At 42.8% G+C, this 14,617-nt stretch overlaps 1 protein-coding gene across 1 annotated transcript; it reads right to left on the bottom strand.

Annotated features, from left to right (window-relative positions):
• Positions 1-2,461: 2,461 nt before the first annotated feature.
• On the bottom strand, positions 2,462-11,383 carry Serp (chitin deacetylase-like protein serp). The gene is made up of 5 exons (XM_076434310.1): positions 11,005-11,383; positions 5,514-5,915; positions 4,595-4,916; positions 3,915-4,214; positions 2,462-3,743 (listed from the first exon to the last, which is right to left on the bottom strand). Exons 1-5 carry the CDS (start codon positions 11,051-11,053, stop codon positions 3,215-3,217), a joined length of 1,602 nt encoding a protein of 533 aa, XP_076290425.1. The 5' UTR covers positions 11,054-11,383; the 3' UTR covers positions 2,462-3,214.
• Positions 11,384-14,617: the final 3,234 nt, after the last annotated feature.

Genomic DNA, 14,617 nt, shown 5'->3' with positions numbered 1-14,617 from the left:
TGCGACATTTGCTGATTGCCTCCGCAGTGCGTGGGTGCACGCGATTCCGCCGATGCGTTGGAAAATTCATCGACGAAATTCTTTATGAAGTTGCATGGGATGCGATTGCTTGTGAATTGTGCCGCGGCGACGGAGATCCTCTTACGAACATCTCTAACAAACCTGCGTTCATGTTTCTCAAAAAATACGATCTTACAAGTTACCATTTTTCTGGGGAGGCAGCCGATATCTTCAAGAATATATGTTGTAGAATATAATTAAAATGCAGATTTAACACACGGTATAATACTAACGTCAATCCTGCAACATTTTCTCAATGAGGACCATTTTAATAATCTCTACTACATAGATAAGTCACGACCTCCTGACGCTGAATCAGCTACAAGTAAAACACTTGAGATATAAAAAAGCGCAGTCCACTACCAGAGTATAATTTATACTTTACGTCAAACAAGTTCCTAAATCCACACACGTTTCAGAGCGATGTAAAAATGAACAGGTCCGCGAGATAACGTCAATTCGCGTCAAATAAAATCGCATGAATTAAACGTCGCTTTTCCCGGCAAGGAAAATGTGTAAGGTTACCACGGAGACAACTCCTGGAAACGGTGGGGAATATTTGCGGAGGCATTTCGCGGATTTTTTGCAGCAAAAGATCGCGCTTTCGAGAGGAGGGTATCCAGAGGCGACTGGGATCGTCGCGGAATGGAAACGATGCATAAACGGCGAGGAAAGAGAGGCCGCATCGGAATGCAAACTGCTGGTATTTCGCGAGGTTACAATCCTCTTTCTCTCTTTTCTCTGTTCCTTTTCATCTGACAAGCGCGAGTCCGCCACGCGGAAAATAACGGCACCGGTAATTTCTGTCCGCGGCTCGAGCTAACAAATTGTCCCGGCTGATCGCAATCGACAAGTCAATCGATTACCATTGTGATCCCATCACGTTCCTGAACGGGCTACCGTGCCATTAAGTGCCGTTTTACTTTCGCGGCCGACGCAGATCGTAATCGCGATCTTTTGTTCGCTCACAGCAAAGCCTCCAGCTGCTCGTTCGACCAGAATCGTTTCCTTTCTTGGCCCCTGGAGCGATTGATCGGTCCCCTCGAGGTGCCATTTCTTCATTATGCCGAGAAAAGGTCCACGCTGTATTATTTGACTCGATTAACACGGCAGCTACTGTGCGATTCTGTATTCAAACTGCCTTCTGGATTCTTGATACTTGAACCAGTTGTGAAAAAGCATTGTTCAACCATAAGCCTGGGCTCGTTTTAAGAAGACTCTGACGAAGATAGATGCAGACGGAGAAACGGTACCAATTGAAACGGCTCTAAAAATATTGAAAAATTTTCCTGTTGAACGAATCCACCACGGTTTCGAAGATTGAAGCTCCTCCTTTACAACGAATTCTTAAAAATTGTTGCACGATGTTTTCTTAACGTTTTATGCAAGAAAGATGAAGAGCAGTCGTGTACTTTTTATTCGTTCGCGAAAAATTTCCGATCTTCTTACATGGATTTACTAGTAATGGCCATTGTTACGTTAAGATTAATCATCGGATTGAGTATGCAGCTGGTTGTTGTCTTGAACGTTTAAAGATATTCTACAGTGTCCGTTCTGACGTAAACCAGGAATCGCTATGTGCATCTCAAACATATTTCTCCGAGCAATGCCAATTTGAAAGACTTAAGAGTTACACGTCGCGGTATCTGGTTGTAATCAGTGCGTGCTGCGGCCATGTTGCCATGATGTTTTATCTGATTAAACGGACGCGGAGAGAACCGAAGGTGCAAGGTGATTAAAATCATGTAACGCCTGTTTAACATTGTGAAATTATTCTATTCGTCACGTTTCTCGCTTTGCAAGCTTCCTTCGTTTATTCATCGTTCTATATTTAGACGCGTAGTTCAAAGTTACCATCAATTTCCCGAGGTTACTCAAGTTCATTATAATCCTGCTGCAGGAATTGAATTTAAACGCGATGTTATGAATAGACTGCAGATATTTATGCAAATTAACAATGGTCCCAGTCAACTGTAAGAGACAGAAGTTAACTGAAAATGCATTTCCCCTTTTAATCAATTTAATAAGTCGAAAATGATATAACAGCACCATTAAAGTCTTCTGATGTCTTCAACTATTACCTCTTCACTCCTTAGTTCCAATTCCCAACACTGAATACATCAACCCATTCTCCAATCCACTTTTCAACTTCCTCAGCATCTAAATTGACTTCAGCATCCCCTAAACCCATCATCCAGCGTCCCACTTTCCCCAAACTCAACAAATCCCCAAAACTCCCAACTCCTTTAAACCTCCCATAACTCCAAAAACTCAAGCGAAAACCTAATAAAAATCCCAAGAGCAAGATCGACGAGATCAACATCGACCAAACAAGAATCATCACCACGAAATACCCCCACACAGGATTTAGGATCAGATACGCAAAACAAACAACTCCGTGCACGTTCTCGCAACTTTCTCTTTTATTAAAGGCTCCGTTCGGTAATTGATAGTATCACTTAGCTTTAATAATGTACATACATCATTTATCATCATTATATTCATATATATATAAAAGTTCGGCAGACCCTTAGAAAAGTAAGGGCACCGAGCGGGAAGTGGAAGCTCCTCGGGACAACGGAGCTCCTGGGGGCCAGCAGGATCACGCCGGGGCCAACTAGATCAGCTGATCCACTCTCTGGCCTCCTCCCCGGTTATTTGAACGGGGTTCCTCGTGGGGGGAGCGAAGAGAAGTGGGGGTCACGCGCGTTCTCTACTATACACAATCGGGGCGGGCCCCGTTTTTGCCGGGTGAGGCCCGGTCGTTTCTTTTGGGTCCGTGGCGGGGTGGGGGATGGGGCGTACCATGAACAACATGGAATGATGGGATCCGCTGTCTCGTCGTCGTCGTGGCGTTCGCGTAGCTTATCACAGATCGCTGGTGCGACGCGTCGAGCATTTTCGCGCGTCCAGGGGACGGCTCGGCAGTTTCCCAGGACCCTATCACAATGGATGACCTTGGATAACCTTGATTTGCGTTGGTCCAGGGCCCGGGGTTACCCTGTACCGTAGTCGAGCCGGCTCCCGGGCGAAAACGTGTGCGATGCCCACCTTGAAACTCGTGAAGAATCAGATTCAGGGGATTGAGGAGGTTCGTCGGGGATTAGGTGAACGCCTGCGGGGTCTGACTTAGACGAGATCGGGGCCTGGGAATCTAGAAGAAACCGTCTCCGGTCGGGTCGTTCACCCACGGGTAGTTGTTCGGGCAGCGCACGCAGGTCTGCAGGTTGATGGTTTCGCCGGGTACCTCTTTCGAGGTCAATTTGCAGGTGTGTGGCACCCAGCAGGCTTGACTGCCGTCAACGACACACTTCTCTCTCCAGGGCTCGAAGTTCTTCGACTCGGTGACCGTGCGCGGGTTCTGGATCCATTGGATCACCTGGGTCATCGTCACGAAGTACACGTCGTTGCGGTCCTTCAGGATCTCGTCGATCCAATAGAGGAACGCGTCCAGGAACTCGGGGTTGTTCTTCAGCCAGGCCGCGTGGAAGTAAAGACCCAACGGGGCACGGTTCTGCTCGTAGTGTCGTTCGAAGTTATGGTTCAGGAAGTTATAGAACTGGTCACCGGTTAGGATGTTGCTGCAGGAGTCCACCATGGCGCAGCCCGGAAGGTACTCGTCGTTCTGAGGGTCCTCGCGACGGTCTAGCTCGTTCATCACCATCTCCCAGACTGCGTGCGACCTGGGGAGCAATTATGGTTAGGCGTGTGACAGCTGCTTCCTCTGGCGGAGCAAGGAAGTAGCTTAACACTAGGTACACCGAGCACTAGAAGTGACTATTTTACGTTACTTTATTGAGAATGTGGAGAGGTTTAGTGGTTTGGCACACAAAGTGTCAACAGACTTAGGTTACCTGGTGGGGCAATGTTGAAGGTTTCCATGGCAGCGATGCGGCATCCTGAAGTACATGGTGTAAGGCCACAGCGGCGGGTTGTTCAAGGCCGCGGTGATGGTAGAATCGTAGAGGAACGCCTGCTCCTCCATCATGGTGAACTGATTATTGCCACCTACTCTCAGGTAAGGTGCTCTGACACCGACAACGCTGTTGTCGGTCAAATTAGCGAACTTCTCGGCGATGATCCTCATACCGGCCATCTCCTTTGCCCAGTCGTCGACGGTCGCGTCCGACCAGAAGCGCTCGTCGTCGTTGTGTCTTTGGGAGAAATGAATTTTTGTCGATTTAACACTATGTCTTGCCACTAAGGATCTCAGAGGAAAGTCTGAACATCGCCCTAACTAATGAGCAAGTCTCTTAGATTGAGCACCTTTTGATCAATTCACTTCTGGGTGACCTTTTCACCATGTTTGTACAGAATATTAAAAAGGCTATCAAAAATTGAAGTAATCATTAAACAATCTGCAATCTGCAGAAAATATCATCGCCGAACATACTTCAAGTGTATAAAGGTACAGAGGATCAAGAATCAAAATGGCCACCGGCGATGCAGAGCCAGCGATACTGATAATGCGGATCTAGATAATGCGGATTAGAGAGACGGGTTTGAACGGGTATCCCAGGGACGATTTGCTTACGAGATAGAGTGAACGGCGATCTCGTGTCCTTTCCGGTGCATTTCCTGCACCGCCGAGTAGTTGGTGTACTTGTGGGAGACGAAGAAGCTGGCCTTGATGTCGCAGCCGTTCGGGTTCTTTCGTTTCCCGTTGAAGATCTCCTTGTAGAGGCCGATGTTGTTGTTGTTGATCGCGTCGTCGAAGGTGATCGTGATCATCTGGGGGACGTCTTTCGCGGGGAGGTCGCCGGGGATCAGGGTACCGTCCTCGGAACAGAAGCAATCGGGAAGGACACAGACTACGGGGTCGCATGGGGGCGCTCTGTTAGGGTCGTTGTCCATGTCTGGAATTGCAAATGGTCCGATTGTTCCCCTTTTCCGCCTTCGTTTTCATTTGTATTCGCACTCCTGAGCGACTCCAGGAAGGACAAAGACTCCGGGAAAGATACAGGCGCCATATTGGTATGGCGGTGGTCTCTGGGCGCCGTTAAAACGCGCAAGACAGACTTTTTAACACGGTGACTGCCACGCGAATTTACTTGTTAGTTACATGATAAGTTATTAGTTCTACAATTAATTTACATTTCGAATGAAATGCCACATCGATCTTATAGATATATGAAAAATTGGCGCGTCCCGAAACGATCTGTTCATCGAAAACCGAACAAATCCCCTAATTTCGGAAAAAGCTAGAACCGAAGGAATTCCCCGCGAACGTCCAATTAGCGCTCTGGCATCCATCGAATCCAATTACTCTGGATTGCTACAACCGCTGCCAATTACTCCCAATCCCCAATTGTACCAATTGACCCGCTCCCAATTGTAACAATCACTGCCACTTATTCCCAATCCTAACACTCACCTCTAATCAATCTCTGTTTCAGAGCAACTCTCGCCAAAACTCGGGGAAATATTTAAATAAATCGCAATAATTCACTCACCGCAAATGTTCTCGTCGGATCCATCGGTACAATCCTTTTCACCGTTACAGAAGAGTCCTCTCTCGATACAGGACCCATCCCCGCAAGCAAGGAAACCATCTTGACAGAGCGGTTCCTCGGTGTAGAGCAACGGTTTCGCTTTCCGCTCTTTGTTCTTCAGTTTGCAATTGTTCACCGAGTCCTTCCAGTCGCAGGTCTGTTTGTCGATGTCGAAGTAGAGTCCTGCGGGACACCTGATCGCCTGCAGCCCAGAGCTGGTGCACTGGATGACGTCACGACAGTTGTCACCCTCGCCCGCTACCAATCGGAACCATTCTCCTGCGTCTTTGTCCTTGCAAATCTCGCTCTCGAAGCTCTCCTCCTTTTTCGCGTCCTCTTGCCGCTTCACTCGGTCCAAGCCCTCTGAAAACACACCGTTCGTCCATTTTTTAAATTTATTTTCCCTTTTTTCCAATTCACGCTAGAACTACCTGAACGAGGCTGATGGATATTCCGTTATAGTAATTAGATTGCGGATTTTTATGCGAAATAAAAATTGTGTTCATTACAAGAGACAAGAGCATTTACTTATTTTCTTATTAATTTTATCATAGGATTTTTTTGTGATTTCTCTTCACAGATTTCTGAAATAAATATTTAGAAATGCAAAATAGCCGTGCACAATATTTAGCAAATTTTTAAACATGGTTTCAGAGGTACTTCGTGCAGTAACACTAGTTTTTAGTAATTAAGTGACAGTTATAATACTCTGAGTTAAAATATATTATTTTTAGTTATAAAATAATGGACATTGACACTGAAGTAAACTTTAATGAAGATATGTCTTTAAAAAATTATGTCTTCGACTATTCCTATGTCTTCCTCTGTGTACACTTTTACTGGAGGATAATCGCAAATTTTGGCAACAGAATATGGCCGCAGGGACCCCGGCTGATTCGCTTTCGCGACAAACAGCGACATTCCAAAAAGTTCTAGCGTGTCCTCGAGAGAGCGTCTCGCAAACAAAATTGGCCAGTCGCGAATTTCTTCGGCGAAACGCTGAGATTTACAGAGTTACGTAACTCGGGCTGGCGATATCAGTTGCGAGATTATGGAAAGTGGAATAGAGAGAGAAAGAGAGAGAGAGAGAGAGAGAGATAGATTAGCGTCAATATAAGTTTAGCCGGCGGTTATTTATTCGTGGATCGATACCGTCGTCGCCGAGTGTTGTCCAACGAAAGCTCGCATCGCTTATTCCACGGACGCGTGTTGATGACACTGGCCAACACTAACTGCGCGATTCATTTTCTCTAAATTTATTTTTCATGTCATGTAGTAAAATGTTCTTCATTCTAGCAGAAAATCCAAGTCGTATGGTTTGATATTAAAACGTTATCGCCTTTTTAAGAGTGTCCTTTTAAGTGTTTTTTTAAGAGTGATGAAATATTATTGCGAGTGATTCTTGCACAGAATAATTTCGCAGAGTCTCTCCAGAATTTATTGGTACAAGAATCGCTTGCGACCGATTACGAAAACACGAGCAAAACATTGTTGGATAGTGTAATACTCTGTTTTTGCATTTCAGCCTTGCCCAACAGACGGACAAGACCCTGCTACCAATTACACACATTTCTTTTTTCTCCTACGATCAAATTAACGGCTTTATGTATGCCCCACTAGGAAGTGAAATGCAATCTTATTATTTTACGTAACGCGCTGTCGGCGTACCTCGTACGATTTGACCAATATTTATCTTGTTTGCGTAACTGAACATCGACTAATATGTTCTATTTAATGATTCTACGGGCAGTGCTCGGGTAAAATATAAATAAAGCTGGCTCGAGGAAAAGTGCACTTCCTGTGTCGGGCAGAAGAGAAACGGTAGAACACGTGGCTCTATAGTTAAATTAATAAATACCATTTAAATAGCATCTTTATGCAAGATGAAAATTTACTACCTGAATTGCAACGAACAGAAACAGAAATTTATTTTCATTAATATATTTGATAGATTGAAAATAATATGACAACATTTTACAAATCTAATGTTTTTACTGTTTTAAATTACACCTACTCATTTTTGTCACAAATTCATAAAATTGGCAATCTAATTGTGAAAATAATGGAAATGAAAATAGACGCCATTAAAAATTTAAAGATTCGTGTGAACCATTTGACCATTTGTGCACATACATATAGTGGGTAACGGGTATTCGAACGCCCTTTAAAAAACAGAATAACTTTTTCATTTATTATAAATAATCGGGTCGTTTGGTACAATTATGAAAAAGTTATTTTGTTTTAAAGGGCGTTCGAATACTTCCGTTAAAACTGTAAAGTATTATACAAAGTTTGAAATTATTTATTTTAAGAAATTCTTTGGTGTACATATAAAAAAAATGTTCGAATGCTGTCACATTATTTTAAATTCATGGAATGAAACGAGAATTCGTGTTTTACTCTTCTCGCTTGCGTTTGACAAAGACTTTTAATGAAATGTTCATTAAGGAATTTTTGTTTCGCACGCAAATTCGCGGTACAGTTCTGAATTTTTCGTCTGTTTACGGTTAATTATGTGCGCGGACAAAGGAGCGTGGTCGCCAGACGAGATTATTGTCCCAATGAAACCCATTCCGTGTAGGAAACGCTTACGTCGTGAAAGCGGAGGCGAGCCGCGTATTTTTACGTGCGGCGGAACACGTGTTTGCTTTCTTCTCTTTGCAGTTTGGAGCTCGCGTTAATTTTATATCAAAGCAGCGAACGGAGAAAGCTGTTCCGGCACGTTTCGAACGACATTGTTTTATTAGTTCCGAATTCGTCCGCCCCGTCGCAATACCTTGTTACTTCCTCGGTAAACCTGGCCGAATTAATAATTACCACGGAGTTCATCTAGCTCGACGAACGAAATATCTGTCATACGGAAAAACCAGTTATAAAACTAAAAAACAGTGAAATCGGAACAAAATAATCCTGAATAAATTGAGCCTTCAAAAAATAAACGAGTTATCGAAAATCACTATTTTTAGATATTTTTATTTTTAATACTATACACTTCAGTTTAATAAAATTATTTGCAACGAGTACACAGTTTGGGGAAGCAAGGAAATTAAGAGCGATTTAATAACTCTATCTACGACTGTGTACAATGTTTATTTTATATTACACAACTTTGTTTCAATTGGGCAAAAGACAATTCATAAATTTAAATATATTTCTATTAAATAATTCTCCGTCGATCAATGAACTTGCACTAAATTTGTATTTTATTCATTTCCTTCAAATCAAAATAGAACTCTATTTTGCTATCGTCTTTCTCTGCTCGGAGATAATGAACATCGAAGAGAAGTAGTAATAACAGTAAAATAAATTATAGTGCAAGAGGTTAACTGCTACAACTTGTAACGGGTATAAACAATGTTTCTTTTGCACAAATATCCGCAGTCAGCAACAATTCAGGCAATGCTACGTGCAAGGGCGACTCGTTCTCCGATCATTTCAGGAGAAAGTCGTCGAAGAAGTTCCTCGAGAAGGTCGTTCCCGATCGGAGTGGGAACTTCGGTGATTTCGGTGGCGTTTCTGTAGAAACGATCATCTAAGTAGGAAAGCAAACGGCGAGGACCAGCCTCGAGCACCATTCAAGAAGAAACTTTCGCGAAATCCCCGGGAAAAATGGAATTCTTAGGTTAGTCCGCCGTGGCTCGCAATTTCGCGAGTTGTGAAACTGAATGGGAGGATTAAAACTTGCAGGAACAAAATGGGGAACTTTAATACGGAAGTTTTGGGGGTGGTAAAAAATTATAGAGCATCCAATTGCGTTAGAGAACGCGAGGCAGAACTCGGTCTGATGTCCTGTGGAGGATCGAAGAGGACGTCGACTTTGGGAACTGGTCAGACGTTCCGAATCTACTTGAAAATCGGACAGATTGCTACAGGGGACTCCAAAAATAATGGTCGCACTTTTGCTCGGGGAAAAATTAGTTGATTTTAGTTAAATATCTGTGTAGAAGTGTTTAAAGTTAAGAAGATAGTAATATACAAGAGTTGGAAAATAGAATAATATACAGACTGATTCAAACGGAGTAGTCAATGACGACGATTTTAGAATGTATAGTAAAAAGTTAATTCTGAAGTTTTAGAAAATTTATACAGGCGAGGTCAAAACTGGTGGTCAACAAATATATAATTGTCTATTTTCCAAAATGATAAATCATAAAGATGCTTCCACAGTTTAATTTTTTGGTGCACAGTTGACCTTTTCAATCGTAACATTAAGTGATGAATGATTCAAGAGACCTTCTATAATAATGATTGAATTTATAGGTCATTCTACAGGCAGTTGAAAAAAGATGGTCCATACATATACCTCTAGCTTATTTGTCCTCCTAAATTCGTAATGAATCCTACATCTAACACAGCAGTCATTTGACTAGAATTTTAAAATTTTCCGGCCCACCCTACAGGCAGTTTCAGAGTCACTGGCCCATGCAGACGCTTCTAAATTAATTTTGACACGATCCTTCCGATTGAAAAATCAAGTACATTATTACACGTCGAACAAAGGATCACTCTGCGAGGATTTCCGAATATGGGGTCCATTCAACAGGCGGTTAGAGACCCGTAGAGCCCACGTCGCTCGAATCTCGTCTCGAGGGACAATTTCAGTCGGGATATATCTGCGTAGGTCCCCGAGGCTGGCCGGGGCCGCGACAAACGGGGAAAGTTGTGGCCCCCACCCCGCCGATTTTCAGGGCACGGCAGTGACGTCACCCATCCGGGACCGACCAGGCCCAGAGAGGCTTTCACGCTCTAATCTCTTATGCAACCTGTCGTCGTCTCTGGCGACCGCCGGAGAATCGATTTTCAATCGCGATGCCCGCGAACCTCCGTCCGGGAAACCACGATACAAAAAAGCCTATCCACGGTCTGCTGGGCCCAATCGCTATTCCATGGGCCCACAATTGTTCCCGGTGACCCGTAACATCGCCTGAGCTCAGCCTCTCTATCAAACCCGACTCTCCTTTCCCAATCTCGAAAAAAAGAAAAAGAACCTCGAACAGACACAACACGAGGGGTCTCAGCGGCACCAAATCGGGCCTGAACGAACTCCAATTAAGCGGCCGAGTTGACCGACCTGCCCGTCAGGTGCCCACAACCTCGTTACTCTAATCCCGACGCTAAAAACCCATTTGAACCTCTCTTTACCACCGGAGGATCGTAAACGATTGATACGAGTAGCCTCGGGGGCCCAGCGGGTGTCGAAATCCAGTCCCATATTGAGGATCGACGTCCGAATTCGCCGGACGACTCCATGTTCCCGTCACCAGCTCGTTCCACTCTAGATCACCAGTCTTGATCCGACTCTGGACCCACCTGTCGATCCTATCCCCTAACTATCAACCCTTCCAAATAAAACTACCCTGAAGCTAAGTATCCGAAGGCTATGCGATTGGTCACCGACCTGGTGATGGGCCATAGAAAGAGGATCGATATGGGTCCCAATAGAGGTACTCACCGGCGAAGACGATCGCTGCCAGAAACAGCAGCACCAACGAGGACCTCATCCTCTCCTCGAGCTGAAGTAGCAAAGCTACTCTGGATCTGTTCTCACGTGATCACCGTCGTATCCACGGTTCCCCCTCGGTTACACCTGTCGTCACCGGTTCAGGATAGGTCCCAAAGGGGCCACGAGTACTTCCGCACTTCCGCTGAATCTTTTTCTACGACCCTGTGTCCACAGATCGATTACCCGTGTGTGTGTGCGTGTGATCAGCGCTCGCGGGCGCCGCGAGTATCCTGGATTCTCTCGAGCAGCTTCGGGCCTCGACTCGGCAGCTTCAAGGACACGGACCTTGAAGGTGTAGGGTACCGCTCTCACGGACTGACTGAGGCCCGACACTCGGCCAGCCTTATATTTCCACCACCACCGTGTCTGCGAACAGGGCCCCCTCTTACTACGGGACTCGGGCGCCATCGGTGTCCGGTGCACGGGTCTACGCTGATCCAGGAGCTGCTCGAGCGATCGAGCACCCAGTGCAGTGCTGGGCTAATTCAAATAAAAAGTATTGGAAATAGTAGTCACAAAAAATACCTTTATTCAAATAAAATATTATTTCAGAATTTATTTTATTTCTTAGTTCTACATAGAAAAATAGTTGGAAATATCTATTTATTACACATGTATTGAAGCTATTAATTGAAGTAACATTTGCTGTGCGATGTTTTATAAATAATTATTTGAAATAATAGTTTTCGTAGAATGTATCAGGAATAAATATTTGAAATAATATTGTTTTAAGGATATATGAAAATTAATTATTTCAACTAGTATTTCATAGTATTTTACTTACAATAGTCATGTGAAATATTAATTTTTTTTTATAATTATTAAAGGAAGAAAGAGTAATTAAGAAAGTATGCAAGAAAAATGATTATTAATGCCTTACCTTTTCAAAATATTGATTCAAGATATTCGGTTATTTGACTTCAGTAACGTACATATTTCAAAACAAGAATCTGTTAGACAACTTCGGCGTGGTCTCAGTACTAGTCCCGCAAAACTAAATAATCTTTCAACTGGGCCGATGAAGGAATTGGTGTATTAAATTTATAAAATAATCTTCGTACGTTATCCTATTTACTGAGCATTGTTATAGACGTATTCGGATCTTTTAAATATCGTAAATACTCCATTTCAATTTCATATTTTACAATAAGTACAATATGTACAATAAGTATCCCTGTTCACTTCTACGTTACAACTAAACTGATTCGTAAACACAAGTGTTACTCTACAGTAATATCACCCAAACGGAATCTGGCCGCGGCAGTCGGATGATAGCACACACACACAAATGATTTCTGAGAAACGGTTCTGTTGAGGATTTTAACCGCTTACTTACTCTATAATGTATAAGCATAGTTATGAATGCCTAAATATATCCATAGCTTATTTCGGTGAAAGGTAGTGCGGAAATTTCATTGCACCACTAATGGCAGAAATATTTATTTCAATTAACTATTTCAAGTTCGTGTTGAGAAACACATAATTGAAATACATATTTCATATTCTTGGGAGATTAAATAAATATTTCAAATAGTATTTCCACTAATAAAAAAATAAATAGATATCTCAAATTATTCAAAATAACATAGTTTTGGAAATAATCTCTGAAAATATTTTTATTTTTATTTCAAATACTATTTTGCCCAGCCCTGACCCAGTGGCGTAGGAGTGGCCGAAGGGAGGACTTCGATCGGGATTCCTGGATCATTTCGGATCATCCAGACACAGGTAACTTGAAACCCTAAAATACTCCTTTCCATAATGTCTAAAAATTTGTTTAATGGCTAAAGGACCTTGATCCTCGGTAGAGTTAAATGGAGCTTCTTGTCGCAAAGATTTACAATGAAAGCAATCAGAATACCATTTAAAAACACACACTATCCATAACATGATCATACTTCGTTGAAGATATCAGTCCTTTATTTCATTGTTCTGCCTTTTGGATTTATTTCTTTTCTGGCCATTTTTTCCTTTATTTAGTGAATTGTTGAGCCCAAACGTGAGCTACTTGTAGTTTGAAGTTGTTGCAGGTGGTGGGGAACCGTCTGATACAACGTGAACATAGTTTAGACTATATCGAATGTTTTATCATTCAACACTTCCGAGTCCCACGATAGTTGTTCAGGAGTGACATGAGTTTTTGATATTTTTCCAAGGAAAAGTTAGCTACCCCCGTCGGCTCTAACTTTCTTCGAAATTTTACGAGTCGAAAGTTTCAGGTCGCCGTTCGGACCGATTCCCCACAATCCGCAATAACTTTGACCGGGTAACTGTGTCTTCGCACTCCCCCAAGATCGAGATCGCCGTAAAACTGGCGCGGATCGATGAATCGTTTACGATCTGCGCCGTGCTTCCACATAAAACAGTGTTTACGACGGAACTTCGGCAACGAGATTCAATCTGCACAGTGCACGAGACAACTGCTGCCTTCAGAAAAGTACTCTGTTACTTCAAAAATATTCTATTACCTTTTATACTGTCTTAATAAATTTTTTTAGAATATTAGAAACTCTGTGATACTCAACTTGTTAAACATATTAAAGAAAATGAATTTTTCTTCCATTCTATGATAGTTAGTCGTAAGTCGAGTAGAAAATGTTTATTTTGCATTAAGTCTACACGTCACAGACCGATTAAACATGGTACCAGTTAGGGGTTAAGAACATTTTCCGAACAAAAGAATCGATCGAAATCCCATAAAAGCCGAGGTTCGATGCGCTCGATCGATCTAAGCCGTTGATCGGTCGATCGTTCTGGCGAGCAGGATCGTTCTCGATCGGAAATAAAAAAGCCGGAGAGAGGACGCGGGAAAAACGGGATGTCGTAATTCGAGGATTTTCGCAACGAGGAATTTTACGCAACAGAGAAAATAGAGTTTTCCGTTGGTTCGGAGACGCGAGCTCATTTGCCATCCAGTCGAAAGTGAAACTGACTCGGCTGCGTTCGTTAAGCCGGCCGATCGGTGCAACAGAGTTGCAATCCATCAAGGAGACGCATTTTTCACGTAACTCGACCCTTCGCACGTGCAACATTAACACGATCTTTCGATACATGTGGAAAATTCCGAGTTACTTCATCTGGAATGCTCTTCTTCGGCCAAATAATTGAAAAAGCTGCTGATTTTATCCATTTGATACATAAATTTATTAAAATCACAAAATTCAACACTACATTAACAGCAAGAAATTATTATTTAGTTGAGCCGTGGCAAAACAACGAATAAAATCAAATTTAATTAAACTCACAGATTAATCCATTAACACATAAACAGTAAAAATTACTTTAGTTTAACAATTTCATTTTGCCACAACATCGGTGCCACAACCTACAACCTCAAATATTAAATTTCACATCTGTCATCTCATTTTGAAAAGATTGCATGTTCAACGATTAAAATAATTAACTAAATGGGGATCAAGAGCGCGCTAAAGTAATTTTTTGTGGATCTGTGAAGAACAATCGATTTATCCACTGTTCCAGGGATTACGCTCGCCGCCATGTTGGATTCCTCGGCCACATTAGTCGAGGGGGCACGAAAATCCGACTCCTCGAGTTTGCTCGC

This window comes from Lasioglossum baleicum, chromosome 12 (assembly GCF_051020765.1).
Source record: "Lasioglossum baleicum chromosome 12, iyLasBale1, whole genome shotgun sequence".
In the NCBI taxonomy this organism is placed as follows: Eukaryota; Metazoa; Arthropoda; class Insecta; order Hymenoptera; family Halictidae; genus Lasioglossum; species Lasioglossum baleicum.
Note: the sequence above shows the minus strand (reverse complement) of the source record. Positions and strands in the feature narration are given on the sequence as shown.

What these genes read in the sequence shown, in the direction of transcription:
- Serp (XM_076434310.1), bottom strand. Translation starts at nt 11,053, where the DNA reads ATGAGGTCCTCGTTGGTGCTGCTGTTTCTGGCAGCGATCGTCTTCGCC. An exon ending in ATCCGACGAGAACATTTGCG is followed by an intron (nt 4,917 to 5,513) that starts GTGAGTGAATTA and finishes TTGCAATTCCAG; the next exon opens with ACATGGACAACGACCCTAAC. An exon ending in ATCGCCGTTCACTCTATCTC is followed by an intron (nt 4,215 to 4,594) that starts GTAAGCAAATCG and finishes TTTCTCCCAAAG; the next exon opens with ACACAACGACGACGAGCGCT.